The 21,628-nt window shown below is 45.1% G+C and overlaps 1 protein-coding gene across 2 annotated transcripts in view; it reads left to right on the plus strand.

Moving 5' to 3' along the window:
* CORO2A (coronin 2A) overlaps nucleotides 1–21,628 on the plus strand; it is a 467,084-nt gene that overhangs the window by 243,424 nt on the left and 202,032 nt on the right. For both annotated transcript variants that reach the window (XM_030194343.1, XM_030194344.1), the window contains exon 6: nucleotides 12,570–12,686. In XM_030194343.1, the coding sequence (XP_030050203.1) occupies nucleotides 12,570–12,686 (117 nt within the window). The remainder of the gene's footprint in view (nucleotides 1–12,569; nucleotides 12,687–21,628) is intronic.

Below are 21,628 nucleotides of genomic sequence, written 5' to 3' on the forward strand. Positions count from 1 at the left end.
GGTTTCTGAACCCCTTCCCTACCCGGTGGGACATGGCAGATGGAAGCCTGCGGGGCCGACACAAGGAGCGAGAATGAATTGCTGCAGGCACCGAGGATGCCTGTACTGACATTGGGGAGGAACAGAGTTCAGAGACAGGAGCCTAGATGCCGGGACGCCACAGAGGAGAGGGAGAAGATGTGGGGTAGATGAAAAAAAACCCTCTTATATTCTTTTTTTTTAACCATTTATTTTATTATTTTCGAGTGGAGGAGCGGCCTAGTGGTTAGGGTGGTGGACTTTGGTCCTGGGGAACTGAGGAACTAAGTTCGATTCCCACTTCAGGCACAGGCAGCTCCTTGTGACTCTGGGCAAGTCACTTAACCCTCCATTGCCCCAGGTACAAATAAGTACCTGTATACAATATGTAAGCCGCATTGAGCCTGCTACGAGTGGGAAAGCGCGGGGTACAAATGTAACAAAAAAATATATATAAACTTGACAGTAGATAAAACATTTCTAATACAGCCAAAATGCTAACCAATGACTTTCATATCAGTTCCATATAGTCAGGTCTTATCTTCCTCTTCAAGCACCCCCTCCCTCCCCCCCCTCCCCTCCTCCCTTCTCAACATTCTATCAGCTCTATCTTTCCCAGTAATGCATTATACACTACTGTCCAGAGATGTGCTGTGAGGATAGCCATTGTTCATAAGACTTCCAGATTTTCTGATGTTGCACTAGGCGGCCAGTCCGTAGTGCCGTAAGTTTTGACATCAGGCAAATATAGTCCAGTTTCTGCAGGACTCTCCGAAGGCCAGGTAGCGACGGCTGCTTCCAGGCCGCTGCCAAAACCAGCTTACTTGCCACAAATACTTGTCCAGCAAACTGATGTACTGGGTTCTGGACTCCTTTAGGTTTAAAATGTAGCAAACAATGGCCCATTTTCATTAGGTATGTCACCCCAGTAACCTCGTGCAGAAATTTCAGTATCTCTGCCCAGTAGGCCTGAGCATGTTTGCAGGTCCACCAAATGTGAAACATATCTCCTGTTGCATCGCATTGTCGCCAGCTGAGCCTGTCCAAAACATCATTACCATGCGATGTGGAGTATAGTACCAGCAATATAATATTTTATGCCCACTTTCGATCATGTCACTGGAGATCGAGACTTTAAGCAGAGATCTAAATGCTAATTTCCATTGTGGGAACGTATATGTCACCCCCAAGGCTTCATCCCATTTGGCCAAATAGTGTTCTATCGGGTTGGAATATAAAAGTAACGCTCCGTAGAGTCTTGAAATACTGCTCTTCCCCCCCCCCCCCCTCACCATTCTACTTTCTATTTTAGTTTCCGGTAGACTAAGCTCTCCCTTTGCCCTTCGATTTATAAAATCCCGCACTTGATAGTATTGGAAAGCTTGTAGGGGGGATAGCCCATGTTCTCTACAAAGCTCCTCAAAAAGTATCATCTTACCCTCTTCCCACATTTGGCCTAGTGTACACAGTCCCATACCCTCCCAATTACAATAGGCCGTGTCTTGCCTGCCCGGTCCAAAATATGGAGCAAATCTAAGGTACATGTGCCGAAAGTATCTACGCTCCGGGAAAAACTGTTCTTGGGCTTTGCTCCAGGTAAGCAGGGGCCACTGCATCAATGGCAGACATCTTTTAATTAGCTTATCCAACTCCTGTTTAGCTAGCCATGGTATAGCCCTGAGTGGGAAGGGGCCCATCCAGCCCAGCTCTATCCTTATTCCTAGTTTCTCTGTATCTGTAAACCACGCAGCTATTACTCTGAGATGTGCTGCCTGGAAATATGAAGCAAAAGAAGGGACCCCCATCCCTCCTCGCTCTCTTGGTTGATACATGACTTCCCTTCTGACTCGCGGGGGTCTTTTTTTCTAGATAAATGAGAAAATGTTTTTCTGGAGGCCTCTTAAGAAGCTGTCAGGAATTGAAATCGGCAGTGCCTTAAAGAGGTATAGTACCCTCAGGAGTATTACCATTTTGACTGCGCTAATCCTCCCAACCCAGGACAATTGCAAACCCTCCCATCTCTGTAAATCTTGGAAGAGCCGTCGTACTATCTCGGGGAAATTGATACCTGAATGATACCTGAATGCGGAGTTCCATGGGGATTCCCCCTCTCACCAACCTTATTCAACTTAATGATGATACCCCTGGCGAAACTACTATCAAACCAAAACCTTAACCCATACATATACGCAGACGACGTAACGATCTACATCCCATTTAAACAAGATCTAAAGGAAATTTCCAAGGACATCAACCAAAGCCTACATATCATGCACACATGGGCGGATGCATTTCAGTTGAAACTCAATGCAGAAAAATACCTAATACCAATGCCTAATACTCACCTCACAATATAACATGAACACATTCACCACCATTAACACACCAAAATTGAATCTTCCAATTTCGTACACCCTAAAAATTCTTGGAGTTACCATTGATCGACACTTAACACTTGAGAGTCACGCGAAAAACACAAGAAAGAAGATGTTTATGTGGAAATTAAAAAGAGTAAGACCGTTCTTCCCAAGGACCGTCTTCCGCAACCTGGTACAATCAATGGTACTCAGTCATCTAGATTACTGCAATGCACTCTACGCTGGCTGCAAAGAGCAAATAATCAAGAAACTTCAGACAGCTCAGAATACTGCAGCTAGACTCATATTCGGCAAAACAAAATATGAAAGTGCTAAACCCCTACGAGAAAAGCTACACTGGCTCCCATTCAAAGAACGCATCATATTCAAAATATGTACCCTAGTTCACACAATCATTCACGGAGATGCCCCAGTTTACATGTCAGACCTGATAGACTTACCACCAAGGAATGCTAAAAAATCATCCCGCACATTCCTTAATCTTCACTTCCCCAACTGTAAATAAAGGTCTAAAAGCATACATCAACCTTTTCCTACCTGAGCACACAATTCTGGAACGCATTGCCGCGCAACTTAAAAACACTCTATGAACTAACTAACTTCCGCAACCTACTAAAGACCCATCTCTTTAACAAGGCATACAACAAAGATCAACAAATATGAACTCCTATACAAATATCCAGAACTGCCTTATATTATTTGCTTGTTAACTACTAGTATGTTTCATCATTATCATGTTACCCAAGATTCTTCTGTAATGCTAAATGTATATTTTCTTATATGTCTCCACTATTCATGATGTATTGTAAGCCACATTGAGCCTGCAAAGAGGTGGGAAAATGTGGGATACAAATGCAATAAATAAATAAATAAATAAATAAGCTGAGTGAAGCACTGCCAAAAAAGATGTTTTTATTATTGCAGGGGGGAATGACAGCCAAAATGGACATTTTTTTTTTTGGATGGGCGTCCTCAACTGCACTGTCCTCTATCGATCCACATCGGAAGGGGTGAGCAGCGCGGCGTCTTCAGGCGGCACAGGGAGGCGTATTTGGCATGCGCAGAGCAGCCAGCATAACGCTTGGCTGCTCTGCGTATGCTCGACTGGCCGACTGTTTAACAACGGAATAGAGAATGCAAGTGAGCTACAACGAGCAGCTCATTTGCATTCCTATTCCTTGATGCATGCCCGTTCCTTACCGATTCGCTAAGAGAATCGGTAAGGAAAGGGCTTTAACGAGTCTTTAGTGCATCTTGCCCCTTGTGGTAGCCTTCAGCTCTCTCAAAGCAGAAGTTTTAGCCACACCTAAACTATACAAGTTGGCTACAAAAAACCAGGTGGGGGAGGGGGAGGGCTCAACACACTTTAAGGAAAAAGAAAAAAAAGATCTAATACAGAGTTATAGCAGTTTTTAAATCTAGTACTCAGATTAACAAATATCAAATAAAAATAGTCAATAAACAAGTTAGAAAACACAGCAAGCAGATCACAAGATTAGCAGAGCTAATCTTGCATGCAACAAAATATATATTTTTAACTTGACATAAAACCACTTGCCCCTGAAACATGTTCAAAAACAGAATAATCCATTTGTGTATCTAAAAGGTAAACTTCTACAAAACAGATGAAGCTGTGGTTCCATTTAATTTCAATATATATTCCATCATCTTTATAAATTCAGGCTTCCCAAGGCAGATTACAACAACAGTTAAAATGAACCCATCAGGAAACAGGATATCTTCACTTAAATTCGGCAATCTGTAGTGTATTGTAGAAAGATTAGCACAAAATACAGAGTTTATAACTGCTATTGCTACCAGCTACAATAAGTTTTAAAGCTGTTTTAGTGATATTCAATTTTTATTTCATGATATTTATATCTAGATATGGGAAACATTTTGAAGTAAATTAAAAAGCTGTCAAGAAAAAAAAAAGAAATATTTTGTCCTCCATCTTTTAAGGTACTGCCTATCCATATGGAACAGCTTTAGACTTTTTACAGATGGACCAGACATAGGCAGTCCTTTATTTCTAATAATCTTTTATTATTGTTTTCAATAGCGTTTGCTATTGTGTTGGGTGTACTAAAACGGCCACAAGCTCCGCCTACTGGCTTCAGCTCATATTTTGGACTAGATAGGATCACCCTGTCTCCTGTTTTCTTCAACCTCCTTGGTCTCTGCACTGGAAGGGGGAAGATTGGAGAGCCACAGAGGGTTAAACTGTGAAAAATATCCAGACACTTTAGTGATCATTCTGACTTTGAGTCCAGTAATTTAAAAATGTATAAAATCCTAAAAATCTAAACAGTAAGCAATCCAAGGCTCCTGAATCCTCAGCACATCTGATAGAGCCCCACTCCCCCTAAATCTTTGGGCCCAAGGCACATGCCTAGTTTGCCTATGCCTTAATCTGGCTCTGGTTCCTAGAGCTGGGGATCAGAGTTGTCAACTCTGCAGTTTCCCTGCAGAATTGGGTGGCTTATCTAAGCTGGCCACTGGTGCTTTTTCTAGTTTGAGGGTTGCTACCTTTTGGGCAGGGTTTTTTCGCAGCCTTATGAAAGTCGGTGTTTCTTGTGGGCCTCTCTCTCCTTGCTCCTCAGGTAGCCCCCCCCCCCCCCCCCCAGCTTTTTGGGTATTGTGCAATTTTGGGCACTGTTGGACACAGATTTGGCTGGGAAACTTTCCGATGTCTGGCAATTCTGCTGAGGAATCAGTATATCTACTACTACTACTACTTAACATTTCTAGAGCGCTACTAGGGTTACACAGCGCTGTACAGTTTAACAAAGAAGGACAGTCCCTGCTCGAAGGAGCTTACAATCTAAAGGACGAAATGTCAAGTTGGGGCAGTCAAGATTTCCTGAATAGAGGTGTAGTGGTTAGGTGCCGAAGGCGACATTGAAGAGGTGGGTTTTGAGCAAGGATTTGAAGATGGGCAGGGAGGGGGCCTGGTGTATGTGCTCAGGGAGTTTATTCCAAGCATGGGGTGAGGCGAGGCAGAAAGGGTGGAGCCTGGAGTTGGCAGTGGTGGAGAAGGGTACAGCGCTGCGTAACCCTAGTAGCACTCTAGAAATGTTAAGTAGTAGTAGTAGTAGTAGTTGAGAGCAGAGGTTACGGGTAGGAACGTAAGGTGAGATGAGGGTAGAGAGGTAAGGAGGGGCTGCAGATCGAGTGCATTTGTAGGTTAGTAGGAGAAGCTTGAACTGTATGCGGTACCTGATCGGAAGCCAGTGAAGTGACTTGAGGAGAGGGGTGATATGAGTATATCGGTCCAGGCGGAAGATAAGACGTGCAGCTGAGTTCTGAACAGACTGAAGGGGGGATTGATGGCTAAGTGGGAGGCCAGTGAGGAGCAGGTTGCAGTAGTCAAGGCGAGAGGTAATGAGAGAGTGGATGAGAGTTCGGGTGGTGTGCTCAGAGAGGAAAGGGCGAATTTTGCTAATGTTATAGAGGAAGAAGCGACAGGTCTTGGCTATGTGCTGGATATGTGCATAGAAGGAGAGGGAGGAGTCGAAGATGACTCCGAGGTTGCGGGCAGATGAGACGGGGATGATGAGGGTGTTATCAACTGAGATAGAGAGTGGAGGGAGAGGGGAAGTGGGTTTGGGTGGGAAGACAATAAGCTCGGTCTTGGCCTTGTTCAGTTTCAGGTGGCCCTGACTGCATTAGACCAAGGTGGGATTAATCCTTTGCTCCAATCGTGCAGTCTGCTTTGCTGATGACAAGGGAAGGGGCCAATCAGATCAAAGGTAAGCAAGCCCAAAAAAAATAGCATGTTCCTAGGGCTGGGATATCTCCTGAAGGCCCTGACTGCACTCCAATGAGGTAAATTGGATGGGCCCTTCTAAGTGCACATGCCCTCCCCCCAACCACACATCACAAATATCTTCCCGGAGATATTTTTAAGAATATGAGGGGGAGGGAGGAAGTGACGTCACCGAACGGCATGGTCGCCTGAAAGCTGACCTCCGTGCAACCTGCAGGGATAAGACGATAAAAAGACCAATCTGTAGAGCGAAATCATTGCCAACAGAGAGCAGAGGTGCGAGCAGCAGAGAGGGAGTAAAAATCGGATGCAGGTGGAGGCGGAGAGAATAGACTTCTCTCGCTTTGCTTACCTATCGGTGCCGCGAGGAGAAAACAAAATGGCGGCCGCGCTGCATAATCGGCAAGAACGAACACAGGCGGCATCCCCCATCGAGCAAGCACCCCCGACGGAGACAGGTGCCGACACAGACCGAGAGGGACCCGAAGAGGAGATGGGGCCCGAGTGGCAGCAATGGCTGTAAGAAATACGGTCAGATTTAAAAGCAATGCGCAGTGAGCTGGTGACTATGGGAGCTGACCTAAAGAGCGAAATACGAGAGCTCGGGTCCAGACTCGAAGAGGCAGAGATCCGGTTGGACGCCCAGTCAGAAACAATTGACGCTCTGGACCAACGAACCACGGAAACTCAGCTGGCACATCAGCAGGTCCTAAACAAGCTGGAGGACCTGGAGAATCGCAGCCGCAGATGCAACCTGCGCTTCAGGGGACTACCGGAATCCCCTGCTTACTCGGATTGCGAGGACACTGTACAAAAGCTAGTGAGCGAACAACTGGCAGCTGGCAGAGCCAGCATCGATTCATCTAGAGAGAGCCCATCGAGCATTCGGGTCCCCACGAGCCAACTTACCCAAGGATGCTTTCGGGATTTCAAGCTGAAGGAGCAAGTGGCAAAAGCGGCATGACAGACCCCAAATTTTAAATAGGACTCATACGCAGTAGAAGTGTACCAAGACTTAGCTGCTACTACACTAAAGCGCAGAACGGAACTCAAGCCAGTTACTAGATGACTCCAGGAACTGGGGATCTGTTATAAATGGAGGCACCCCTTTGCATTAGTTTTTTACAAGGAGGGAAAATGCAGCAAATAAAGACACTCTCAGAGGCGAGAGAGATCCTGCCAGAGGAAGGCGCGGTGGAGACATCGAACTCGGCAGGAGCAGCAAAACGAGGCCCAACGCGGTGATACCACCAAAGTGGCAACGAGCAGGCAAAGGCCAGAAACTCCTGAAGTGTCAACAGTCGGCAACTAAAGTGACCTGAAAGGGGTTTGATTAAGAGGGGAGAACTTCTGTTCATATGTGGCTGATGGACAAGCTGGATTATAACAGAAGAGGCCTCTGGCTGAAGACCACTGGCATGCCCATAATGTTGCTCAGTGGCAAAGATAAAGAAACGATGGACTCTGCAGAGTGGTTGGGTGAAGAATATTACTATGTTGATACTGTGAACGCACCAGTTACACTGTTATACTGTTATGTAATGAGGTTCAGAATTGAAAACAAGCGGGTCTCTGATTTAAAAAATATATATAAGAGCACCTGCGGGGGCACGGAAAGACGTACATTCAGTTTACACTTCTTCCTTAGATGCCCTTAGTGATACACATGGGCAGCTTTAGAATTCAGGGGGGCGGGAGGGAGGAGGGGAGGGGAAAAGAGGAGAAGGGAAGGGGGGAGACTTACAGGAAAGCTGAGAAGATTAAACAGAGATGGCGAAAGATGAAGAGACAGAGAGGCGAACCAGCTAAGACTCCAGAAGGTTACAGAGGGACCTGTTAAGATAACAAATGTCAGACATCAATTTATTGCTGCTTAATGCTAGAGGGCTGAATGTCCCAAGAAAGCGACAACTCCTGTTTAGGGAAATGCTCCGCCTCCGGGCAGATGTGGTCCTGGTGGAGGAAACCCATCTACTGCCCAGATCAGAATACCTATGTCGCCATAAAAAATTCCCAAATATATATTTTGCGTCAAATGGAGACAATACAAAGAGTAGGGGAGTGCTGATGGCATTCGCGGGCTATAAACCATGGAATATTTCAAAAGTGGTCAGAGATAAGGGAGGAAGATATCTTTTGGTGGTCTTTTCATTGATGGGACGGGTCTACACCATAGTGAACATCTATGGACCTAACACGCTTCAGGAGGGATTCTTTTCAGAGTTAGATCAGTTAGTTCAGAAATATATAGAGGGCTCCCTAATTGTAGGTGGAGACTTCAATCTCACCTTGCAATCCCACCTAGACAATTCCTCGAGCAGTATACGATATGGCCGTAGAGATAGAGCAAGATTGCAAGAATTTGTCACCCACTGGTACCTACTAGATCTGTGGCGTCAGATAAATCCACGAGAGCGTAGCTATACATACTACTCCACAGTTCATCAGTCATTCTCCCGAATTGATTTTTGGCTAGGGGAGGCTTCTGTAGCAGGGACGATGGGGTTGCATTAGATACTGCCCAGAACCTGGTTGGATCATTCCCCGGTTGTAATGCAGTTGGTACTACCCAAGGCATGTGAGGTGAAGAGAGGGTGGTGTTTAGACGATGCTCTTCTACAAGACCCAATTAATGTAATGAGCATAGAAAACAATATTAAAGAATATATCCAATTTAATGACAATGGGGCGGTCTCGCCTATCGTAGTCTGGGAGGGATGTCCATGAAGGCTACCCTCCGGAGACAATTAGAACAGGAAGAAGCCAGGCTCCATCGAGGTGGGTCTGAGCACTCGCAGGCAATCATGGACAACATCTGCCAGCTCCGAAATCAAATATGCAATCTGGAATTGGCGGACCTATCGGAGGACCTTCAGAAGGCCCAACAGTCGCACTATGAATTTGGCAATAAGGCCAGCCGTCTCCTAGTCTACAGGCTTAAACAGCAAGCAACTCACAACATAACCGCGAGCTTGAGAGATGAGGAAGGGGGGACCCACACAGACCCTGATTACATAGAATTGGCATTTAAAGACTATTATGAGAGGCTTTATGCTAGAGGCGAAGAGGTATCGACAGCAGACATAGAGAACTATCTAGAGGGCTCAGAGCTTTCCAGACTGGCAATCAGTACTAACCAGGTGTTATCGCACCCCATTGAATTGGAAGAGGTCCCCACACCATTAAGGGGCTCCCAACAGGAAAAGCTCTGGGCCCTGATGGATTTACTAACAAATTTTATAAGATATTTGGGAAGCTCTTGGCCCCATTACTGTTGCGAGTGTTCAATTCTTTAGAGACTAGTTTGGGGCTCCCACCAACGTGGAACCTAGCCAATAAAACGGTTATTCATAAACCAGGGAAGGACCCCCAACTCTGCGGATCTTACAGGCCCATCTCTCTACCTGGGATAGACTATAAAATCTTCACTAAGATTCTGGCGACGCGGTTGCAGAAACACCTGCCCTTCCTGATCAATGAAGATCAGGCAGGCTTCGTCCATGGGAGACAGACATTTGATAATATACGAAGAGCCCTACACATGGTCTATCACACACAGGACACACAGTCCCCCTTATGCATCTTGTCACTAGATGCCGAAAAGGCATTTGACAGAGTGAGTTGATCTTTTTTGTTTGGAGTGTTAGATAAAATGGGATTCTCGGGGCGATTTATCCAGTGGCCATCTAATTTATAAGACCCCCCCAAAGCCTCAATTAGAATAAATGGAAAGCTTACGGAGCCCTTTCTTCTGTATAGAGGGACACGACAGGGGTGTGCATTATCCCCCCTGCATTTTGCTATAGTGATGGAGCCACTTGCAGTGAGGCTTAGGACACATCCTGACATTAGGGGGCCGCGACTGGGAGGGTTGAAAACACGAGCTCTCCTCTTTGCCGACGATATTATGCTTATGCTGAGGGATCCTGAGACCTCCTTCCCAAGAGTGCTAGAGATATTATACGCTTACGGGAGAGTCTCGGGTTTCAAGATTAACTTAGACAAATCTGAGGCGCTAGAACAAAATCCCACTGAACAAAAATCCCGACTACAAAATACAGCCCCATTCCGTTGGGCACCGCGATATATCCGATACCTAGGGATCAATATTCCGAGACGTATCGATGAGCTTTTTGTTGAATTTGTAGCTATGGTTGAGATGACAAAAATATTTGACATAAAACGTTAAAGTAGAGGAAAGGGAGGAGTCCCGTGGCACTCCACAAACACTCCAAGAGTCAGATATACCTCCATTCATCTTTACCCTATAGGACCTATTCAGAAAGCCATGGATCCATGAAAGAACAATACCATGGATACCAAACAAATCCAAGAGATATAATAAAATCCCATGATCCACCAGGTCAAAAGCACTGGACAGCTCGAATTGAACAATAAGAGAGCTCTGGCCTTGACTCAACAACTTCTGACCTGAGGTAATTAGGGAGCTAGCACTGTCTCTGTGCTAAAACCTTTATGAAAACCTGACTAACACCTATGCAATAACTGGAATTTTCCAGATAAGATTCCAATTGTTCATCCTTCCATCACTTTAACAAATAATGGGATGGATGCCACTGGATTTTTCAGAATAGAAGTAAGAACAATATCTCCTCTAGCTGTAGTAAAATTGCCTGATTAGAACTGTACATTAAGCCAGTCAGTTCACATATAAAAAGTAGTCTTAGGGCCTTGTTTACTAAGGTACGCTAGCACTTTTAGTGGGTGTCTCTAGCATTAGCATGTGCTGTTAAAAACACTAGCGTGCCTACAGCACGGCTTTGTAAACAGGGCCCTTGGTGATCTCAAAATAAAAGCAGAACAGGTATCCAATGAACAATAAGAAGTTACATACTTTTTAGCAACCTTGTAACATCCTTAGAAGTGACCAAATTAAAATGATCCCAAATCCTGTCTGTTGGAATCTCTAGTTTGTTTGTATATAAATAATTATCTATATCCTCTTTATCAATTAAAACATTTCTATTTAAATCCACCTTATTTTTAAAATAGATAGCTAGCTCAGAAGCACATGGGGTGGTGACATTACCATCATCTACACAACTTGCCACAGATAAGAAAATGCACTAATTTAAAACGTTTAGTAGTATCCAATTTATCAGGTTCAATTAAACTAGAAAATACTCCTTCTGTGTTTTAGTCAAAAACAACTTATAGGAGTTCATTTTTGTCCTCCAAATCAACCTATTATCGTTTATAGGATATTTTTTACATTGCCTTTCTAAATTTCTACATTCTTTTTTCAGTGTCAAGTAGCTCTCATTTATCTGATTTCCTAACTAGCTGGTGCAGTTTCATCAAGTATATCTTTACTAATTTGATCCCAGTTATCAATCCATGGTAATAACTGGATTGATAACTGGAATCAAATTAGTAAAGATATACTGAAAATTCTAATGTATCAACGTTGCCTCTGATATAAAGCATCTGCCTGTATTTAAGAAGTGGGAGTTTTTCTTTGGTCTTTCCACCCAATCATATGCGTTTATAGAAATAAAAGAGTCTTGTAAGTGTGAAAAAGCTACAATATCAAATAAATGACCCTTTTCATGAGATAGCTGAACTTGGGACAGGTAAAGTCTAGCGAATCCAAAAAATCATTAAAGTCCAGAACAGCTGGATTAGTATTAATCTCTAAGTGTAAATTGACATTGCTAATCAACAGGTTATCATAACCTAATGCATTTTTTGTCAAAAAATCATAAAAGGTTTCTCTGGCTCAGAGGTTTTCAGGATATCCCCATTTAATTCAATGGGGATATCCTGACAGCTGTGACTGGCTGAGTGTGAGCCGAGGACTGGGTTGAAAACTGCTCTAGCAGAACTCCATTTCCCAGGTGGACAATACAAAATAATAAAACAAAATGGCATCTTAAAAGACTCATCAGTTATTTCACAAGTTAAAATTTCCAACTGTGGGAAACTCCAAGAATCTAAAAGATTTTAACTGTAAAAAAAAACCCCTTTATGTAAGAATACTAGTCTCCCACCCCGCCTATCAATTCTGGGAAGGTGAACAATGTTACACCCAAATGGGCATAATTCCCTCAATCTCAAATCTTCCAACATGAGTATCCATGTCTGCAAGCTCCTTGGGCAGTTTCAAAATTGGACCCCATAAGCACAGTATAATCAGCCATCAGGACAGTGTAGTCACTGAGCAAAACAATGCCCATAGAAAAGGTTGCTTTGCTTTTCTTCTCTTTGGTTGATTCAATAAAAGAGAGATGACTATGCTCTTCCCATGTTCCCCCTCAGCTTGGTGCACAAGATGGTTGCCCTCCCTGTTGGGAATAGTAGTTGAATAAATCTGCCCTGTAAATTTTAAAAACCAGATTTATTTTGTAAAAATCTCAAGGTGATGCTTTTTTGTCTCTTTACAGGAAGCTAACTGCAAGTCTCACAAAGCAAGCAAAGTTTTATTTCTAGGAAATCTCAAAAAGTTGTTGTCCACAGGGACTTCCAGATGGAATAATCGGCAAATTTCCCTCTGGGATCAGGTAAGTTGAAGGAAGAAAATGCCACAAAATAGCTAGAAAGATGCTATTTAGCTCACTCAGCTGTAAGCTTGAATGAACAGGAACACAAGAGAAGAGCTTCAGAATTGTATGCTAGAAGAATTTACATCGCAGTGCAAGAATATACCTACATTTGTTTAAGATATAGTTAAGGTGAAAAAGCTTGCTGTTTGTATATTCCTGAGTAAATCAGCAAAATTCAAATGCTAGATCCAGACCAATCCAGCGGTGTCCTTTATGATGAATTAAATATGTGCTAAATTTTAACATGCATTTTACTTTATTTCTGTGGTAAAGAAAAAAATGTTAATGCCGGATGCTGTAAGCCTATGATATGCTAATGCAGTGATTTTCAACCTTTTTCATTTGTGGCACACTGACAAGGCGCAAAAATTGTTAAGGTACACAATTAGTTTTTTTAAAGGATAAATATTGTCATTTAACAAACGAGTATTAAGACTGTGTTTAACGTTCAATAATTAAATTTTTAATCATTGTGCTATCTTTGTATTTGAATATTTTTATTGAAGACACAAGCTGGCAAAAGGGCAACAATACACTTCAAAGATAATGAAATTAGCCACAAATAACATGCATTCAAAAATAATAATTTTAAAGTAACCCCCCCCCCCCCCCCCCACCTCCACCACCACAGTGCTGGTGGTGAGCACATCCCTTCACTACATGCGATCTGTAGGTCTGTAGGCCTGAATTTCTTTATAATAGACTCCTACCAGGCACACATTTATAGAACTACACCCATAAGTTTCCAAGTTTAATAGGGGGTTTGCTATCCTGCCCATCTTAGGTTACATCTAGGCGGCTTACAGACTAAATTCTAATTCTAATTGTTATTATATATGGATGATTATTAATTACCTTTTTGCGTCTAGCATTCGTTTCCATATTACATATTCAATTCTCATTTATTTTGTTCTTACTACTTAATGTATACTATCCTGCATCAGTTTTGTACTGTTAATCACAGTACGTTGTTAGCCACATTGAACCTGATCTATTGGGATGATGTGGGATATAGATGAAATTAAATAAATAAAAATAAAAAGAGAAATGGGGAGATGAGACATAACCAATAGGATAAGGGGTGGAACTACAGTGATAATAGGATAGGGGGAGGGAAGAACCATCTCTAAGAGGAAAAGGCCTCAGGTGTAGGCATCGTGAAAGAGGAAGGTTTTTAAGTCTTTTAAAAATCTGGAATGATTTTTGGTCTTGGAGGGATTGAGGCACTTTTGTTCCAGTTTTCAGGACCTTGTACTAAAAAAATAGTTTTCTGTGTATGCTCATGGAAAATAATGACAAAGTAATAAGATCATACCAAACAGACACAATCTGAATGTCTCACAATTCTCATTATTTAATAATCTGTTTTCCCTCACTTTTTTCCTGTAGCTGTCTACAGCAGTGGTCAGTGGCAGCGGCAGCAGCAGCAGCAGCGGGCAGTGATTCAGACAACCTGCTCACACCAACCTAAGCCCTCTCTCTGATGCTTCTCATCTATGCAGAAATGGGAAATTATGTCAGAGAGAAGAATCAGGGATTGGCACTAGCGGGCTGTCTGAATTGCTGCCCTCAGCTGCTGACCACTACAGAAGAAATCTTATAATGCCAGGTTGCTGGCTAAGGATGGGGCAGGAGTGACAGAAAAATCCTGCGGCACACCTAGGGAGCAGCCTCAGCACACTAGTTGAAAAACACTATGCTGATGCATCGGTTATTCAAAAATCTGCATTTCTGAATCGGGATCCCTGAACCAGAGACCTTCTGCCTTGGACCCCCAAGCCAGAGACCCCCTGCTCAGGGACCAGAGAGCCCCCAACCCTACCTTCCCACCTTCCAGCCACTTAACTCTCCCTCACCCATCTATCCCATCCTTGTATTCATCTGACTCCCTATTGATAATCTATTGACCTTTCCCTTTCCTGCCAAGGATTGATTTGATTGGCCCACTACCTGTCCTACTCATCTACTTACCTATTCCTACCTCATTTCTTCAAATTCAGCCTAACTACTCCAATCCATTTACCTACCCCCATCCACCCTACTGGACCCCATTGGTCAATCCATGTCTACCTATTCATGTAGATGTTGTGCCACCTTCTATTCACTTAGGGCCCCTTTTACAAAGTGGCAGTAAGCCCAACGCAGGCTTACCACTTGCTAAAAAGGAAGTACCATCAGGCTACCACTAGTTCCCACCTCCAGTGTGCTGTCATATCCAGTGTGTACCCGGTAGTAATCGTGCAGTACAACACGCTGCACAGTTACCTCTGGGTTAGCACAGGAGCTCTTATTGTCACCTCAGTGGGTGGCAGTAAGGGCTCCCCCCCTTTAATGGCTATGCAGCAAGTACTTCACTTACCACATGGCCATTTCCTGAATAAAAGGAAGACCTAACATTTACCCACTGTGGTAAAAGGGGGCCTCGGCGTGTGTCAAAAACACATGCTGATGCCAGCGCAGGCCCCCTTTTGCCACTGCTTGGTAAAAGGGACCCTTAAGGATTCGTATAATTTGACTAGGGGTGCCTAAACTTTTGCAGATAACTGTATAGTCTTCCCTTTCCTAGATGGACTATCTATCCATTGAGATTCTACAGTGAAGTATGCTTCCTTCAAAATTTCTATCCTGCTTGTTAATATAAAACAACATAGCAGACAGTTTTCAAGATCTAACATGAGTGAAAAAGATATGCAGACCGTATATAATGGCAGACTTTATTCACTACTTTATACTTCCAGATTCTACAGACACATGGGGGCATTTTCGATATGATGTCTAAGTCCAACTTTGGACGTTTTGCAAAAAACGTCCAAAATCTGAATAGGAAAGGTCATTTTCCAAAAAAGAAAAATGTCTTTTTTTCGAAGATACTGTTTTGAACAAGGTTTTGTGATTTGGCCGTTTTGTTTTTTGGTCCATTTTCAGAAAAAAAAAAAGGTTCAAATCCAAAATGCACAAAATTAAGCCATTGGGATGTAGGAGAAGCCAGCATTTTTAGTACACATCCCCCAGACATCCCAGGACAGCAATAGGGTACCCTAGGGGATACTGCAGTGGACTTTATAAAATGCTCCCAGGTACACATCTCACCATTGCTCCTTTATCTTGTCTGTTGAGCCCCCCAAAACTCACTGCCCCCAGCTGTACACCACTACCATAGACCTTACGGGTGAAGGGGGCACCTATATGTGGGTACAGTAGGTTTCTGGTGAGTTTTGAAGGGCTCACAATTTCCTCCAGGTAGGGAAAGGTATGGGCCTGGGTTCACCTTTCTGTACTGCATTGCACCCACCACTAGACTACTCCAGGGACCAGCATGCTGTTCTAATGGACCTGAGTATTACATCTGAGCCTGGGATAGAGGCTAGCAAGTAATGTTTCAAATCACATTTTTTAGGGGTGGGAGGGTTTAGTGACCACCAGGGGAGTAAGGGGAAGTTACCCCTGATTCCCTCCAGTGGTCATCTGGTCATTTAGGGCACCTATTTGTGCCTTATTCGTTATAAAAACAGTTGTAGCTCAAAATGACTTAGTTTTAGGCCTGGATGGTTTTGCTTTATTCCATTATGGCTGAAAAACATCCAAGTGTTAGGAATGACCAGATCCCGCCCTGAATGCTGATGGACTTCATAGAAAAACCTCTAAAAATTGGTTTTGAAAGTACCAATTTGGACGTTTTTGTGAGAAAAATGTCCAAATTCAGATTTATGCCACTTTTTGGACATTTTTCTCTTTTGAAAATGAGCTCCATAGCCATGTTTCGCCCAGTGGGCTCTTCAGGGGCGATTGATTACTGTGAATATGCATGTACATACATACAGTGTTAGTATAAATTATCTTAAAACAATATCAATCAAAATTATATCAAAGTCATAATGTACAAATAAAAATTAAAAACATCTATACTAAGACATGATATCCACTAAGACAAAAAACATTCATAACACTTGAATAAACAGAAACATAGAAACTTGATAGCAAATAAGAGCCAAATGGCCTATCTAGTCTGCCCATCCTCAGTAACCACTAACACCTCCTTTTTCTAAGAGATCCCACGTGCCTATCCAATGCTTTCTTAAATTCTGACACATCCACTCATCCACCACCCTTTCCATGAAAGAGTATATTCTTAGATTCTTCCTAAGCCTATTTCCTCTTAACTTCATCCTATGCCCTTTCATTCCAAAATTTCCTTCATTTGAAAAAGGCTCACCTCCTGCACATTAATGCAACTGAGGTATTTAATAATCTGTTTCCTTGCCACCTGCAGCAGATGAATCCAGGAACTGGTAAGTTAAGTCCGGCTACCAGCAGGTGGAGATAGAGATAAACAAACTGAAGACAGTGATGCCAGAAGGCCAGCCCCTCTCTCAGTTAGTATGTCTCTATCTCCAGCAGGTGGTGGACAGCTTTTCTCCAGCTCCTGGATCCAAGGCTGTTGAGGGTGCTCCTGGGCCGGTGGCCAGTTTGAGCCAGGGGTGGCGGACTGAAAGTATCCCCTTTGGCAGCATACTCAGGTGCTGGGTCCTTGCTGCACCTCAAATTCCCTCTGAACAGGCTTTTGCTTTTCCTTTCCTTCCCTGTTGGTTTCTGCCTCCTCACTAAAAAGAGAACCATAAGATTTATTTTAAAAAAAAGAGAGAAGTGTTGTTGTGAAAGCAGGGCTGTGTTCCTGCCCGTCTGAGTCCTGCTTCTGTTGCCTGCTTGTCTGAGCCCTACCTGGGATTAGAGTCAGAGCGTTTTTTCCTCGACTCGGGTGACAGATCCCGCGCTTTTCCCGGTTGGGGGTAAGTGCTGCAGGGTTTGTTTTGTTTGGCACAGGAGATGGCAGCTGAGGCTGTTAAGCGGTGTTCCTGATGCGGGAAACGGCATTCGGCAGTGGGTCTTTGCAGCGCAGGGTGTGCTGACTTTGCAGGACTCGACGGAGTGGTGGCCCCCCCAAGAGCATGCTTTCCCGCCCGGAGCCTGGCGATTCGCGCACTATTTTGCGATCCGCTGCAGAGCCTGCTCTGGTTGCGGTTTTGGGCAAAGTTGCTTCTCCGCTGTTAGAGGAATTGGGGGGACCGTCAGGCACTATTGGCTATGGCTCAGGGGCCATGGCTGCGGGCTCCTCCGGTTCGGGGGAGGGGTTTTCACCTGAATTTATATTGCTCCTCCATCAGGCTTATTTGCTGAAGAGGACCTCCCCCCCCCCCCAACCTGCTGCTGCAGCTTCGAGCATTGAACCTCTTGGGGGGTTTGGGGGTAGCCAGGGAATCTTGGGTTTTTCCCCAGAGGATTTCTCCTCCTTCAAAAAGCGTAGACTTTCTTTGGGGTCTGAGGAGGGGTCCTTAGTGCAATCGCCTACAGCCCCCTCAGTGGTGGCTCTTTCTGAGCAGACAAGGCTAGAGGAGGTGGAGGACGGTGTCCTCACTGACCAGCCAGAGGACTCTTTGGCCATGAGGATTTTCCATAAGGAGGAACTGTCCTTCTTTATCTCTCAGGCGTTGGAAGCCCTGAATATAGAGGGCCCAGAGGTCTCTGCTTCTCTGGCAATCAACCCCAAGATGGCTAGTACCAGACGGCCTTCTAAGGCTTTTCCTGTGCATGAAGCTATAGAAGAGTTGATTTCGGCCCAGTGGACGGACCCGGATGGGGGGCTGAAAGTGGCCAGGGCTATGTCCCGGCTGTATCCAGTCTCAGCGGAGCATTTGGAGCAGTTTGCTCTACCTAAGGTGGATGCCCTAGTGACGGCGATCACTAAGAAGACTACTCTTCCGGTAGAGGGTGGTGTGGCACTCAAGGATATGCAGGACAGATGGCTAGAAGTCTATTTAAAACGTGCCTTTGAGGTGGCCGCTTTGACACTTCAAGCTTCTGTTTGTAGTTCTTATGCGGCTAGAGCTTGTCTCAGTTGGCTGCATTCGGTCATGGATTTGGTTTCGGAGTCCGATATGTCGGGAACTCCTCAAATGTCACTGATTGATATTGGCCTGGCATACTTGGCGGATGCCTTGCATGATTTGGTCCGTGCTTCGGCCAAGCTCATGGCCTTGGCCGTCTCCTCTCGGCGTCTTCTGTGGCTCCGTCATTGGGCCGCAGATATGGCCTATAAGCAGCGGCTTATTAAATTGCCTTTCCGGGGGAAATTGCTTTTTGGGGAAGACCTAGAAAAGATTGTTAAGGATTTGGGGGATTCCAAATGTCAGTGTCTCCCGGAGGATAGACCCAGGTCTGATTCCAGGCAGGGAGCTTTCAGGTCACGTTTCAGAGAAACGCGATGGTATCGCCCGGGACAGTCTAACGCTGCCTTTCAGCGTCCTTGTTTTGGGCAGCGTCCTTCCTTTTGCAACGAGAAGAGTCCGGCTGGACCCCCCTCTCGTCAGGGGGCTCCTTCTCGAGCCTCCCAATGATGGGGCGCAGGTCCACTCGGGAGGAGAGCAGATTGGTGGTCGGCTCTCCCTATTTCTTCTAGAGTTGGCTAGAATTACTTCGGACCAGTGGGTGCTCAATGTGGTGCGGGAAGGCTACAAGTTAGAATTCTTCTCTCCCATCACAGACTTTTTTCTGGAGTCCCACTGCATATCGCGGGCCAAGAGGACAGCTGTTCTGCGAGACCTTCTGTGGATAGGGCTATTGTGCCTGTTCCTTCTCTCGAAAGGCGCACAGGCCGGTACTCCATCTTCTTTTTGGTTCCAAAGAAAGGAGGATCTTTTCGACCTATTCTCGATCTCAGGAAAGTAAACCAGTTTTTATGAGTTCAACACTTCTTCATGGAGACGTTGAGGGCAGTTATTGCTGCTGTTCAACCAGGCGAATTTTTGACAGCTCTCGATTTGCAAGAAGCTTACCTGCACATTCCCATTTGGCAGCCTCATCAGCGATTTCTCAGATTTGCAGTGCTGGGTCAGCACTTCCAGTTTTGGGCCCTTCCTTTCAGAATGGCCACTGCCCCACGCACTTTTTCCAAGGTCATGGTGGTGGTGGGTGCTTTTTTTAGGACGGAGGGGATTCGGGTGCATCCCTATCTCGACAACTGGCTAATTCGGGCGACTACAGCGGAGAAGAGTCGAGTGGTCACCGACTGGGGCAGATAAGCTAATCAACCTGAGTGTGAAAGGAAAGAGAAGAGAGAGGAGCTGGAGACCTGGCGGCTGGTGGGGGAGGATCCCCTTGAGGGTGCTGGCTGGACTCTGTGGATTTTTGATGAACTGTGTTGTGGATAGAACTATGTATTAAGGACAGGGAACTAGCAGCCAGGGGCTGGAGGACAGAGCTGTACCCTCAGAGTGGGTGGATGTAATACATGGGATTGAAGGTCAGCTGGGGATGGATTGAGTGGAATGTTTTGGCTGTAATTATGTGTTGATATTCTCTGTTATGGGAAACAGGCTAGTTGTTTAAGGGATGCCAGCACATCTGGGAAAGGCACCTTCAACCTGTGCAAGTCTGGGGGAGTTATTCTCTGTTATGGGAAACAGGCTGGTTGTTTAAGGGATGCCAGCTTGTGCAAGTCTGGGAAAGGCACCTTTGTTTCACACTATAAAAGAGGGGGGAGCACGGGACTTTCTTTAGAAGCTTGCCTGAACATAGGGACGCCTTGTTCAGTGAAGGGTATTTTCCTGCAATCTCTGAGGAGAGTCAGTGCTTCCCTGGTGGTCTTCCCAGATGCTGACTGAATTGTGGGTGCTGTAAGTATCTTGGTGTATGTGTTCACATATGTATCACCAATAAAAGCGATATACCGCATATTGTGTCTGGTGGCTTTTGTGTTGTCATAAGCACAGCGCCCCCTAGTGTTACAGTGGAGAATGTCCTGTTCAGGCCAGAGGGGCTGTTAGCACTGGGCCCAGGTGTCTGTGTGTGAGGGCTCAGTGGGAAGACCTGTGAAAGTGTTTAAGCTGGAAGAAGTGTGCCCAGGGAGCAGGAATAAAGAGCTGCCTGATGAATATGCTGTTGTTGAGAACTGTCTAATGTACATATAATTTGCATATTAAGAACAAGGTCACCCTGAGTGAACAAGGGACCTAGGATCTTGAAGGTTGGTGTGTTCAGGGTGCTGGGAAGAGACCGGCCAGAGTCCTGCTCAGGAGCCACAGACCAGTGAGGCCTGCTGGAGAGCGGGAGGAGAAGCCTCGTCTTCACAGTGGTCAATATGGACAAGAGTCATCTGGTTCCTACTCAGAGCCTGGAGTATCTCGGAGTGTGATTCAGTAAGAAGTGGGGGAAGGTGTTCCTCTCCAAGGGGCAGAGGATCAAGTTGCTTTCCCAAGTTCGGATCTTGTTGAGTCATTGCACTCCTCAAAATGTGAGACTATGTTCAGCTCCTCGGTTCCATGATAGCAACCTTAGAGGTCATTCCGTGGGCGAGGGCTCAAATGCGGCCTCTTCAGATCTCCCTTTTGAGCAAATGGTCTCCGACGTTGATGGATTATCAACGGCGCCTTCCTTGGTCAAGCCAAGCCAGGGACAGTCTTGCTTGGTGGCTTCGGCCGGCCATTTTACAGAAGGGCGTTCCTCTGGCTTCTCCCAATTGGGTGGTGGTTGTGATGGATGCCAGTCTTGCGGGCTGGGGGGACCCATTGTCCACATCAAGTAGCCCAGGGATCTTGGACCCCACTCGAAGCGACTTGGCCGATAAATCGTCTGGAGTTGCGAGCAGTCGTGAATGCGCTGCGGAGTTTTCAGTACATTCTGCAAGGGCAGGCAGTTCGTGTATTCTCGGACAACACCACGATGGTGGCCTACATCAATCGGCAGGGGGGAACTCGCAGTCTTCCCCTGGCAGAGGAAGCGTCTCGTCTTCTGGTGTGGGCAGAAGCACATGTTCTGTGCCTGTCGGCAGCGCACATTGCAGGTCAGGCCAATGTTCAAGCGGATTTTCTCAGCCAGAATCTTTTGGATGCAGCGGAGTGGACGCT

Source organism: Microcaecilia unicolor, chromosome 2 (genome assembly GCF_901765095.1).
Source record: "Microcaecilia unicolor chromosome 2, aMicUni1.1, whole genome shotgun sequence".
In the NCBI taxonomy this organism is placed as follows: Eukaryota; Metazoa; Chordata; class Amphibia; order Gymnophiona; family Siphonopidae; genus Microcaecilia; species Microcaecilia unicolor.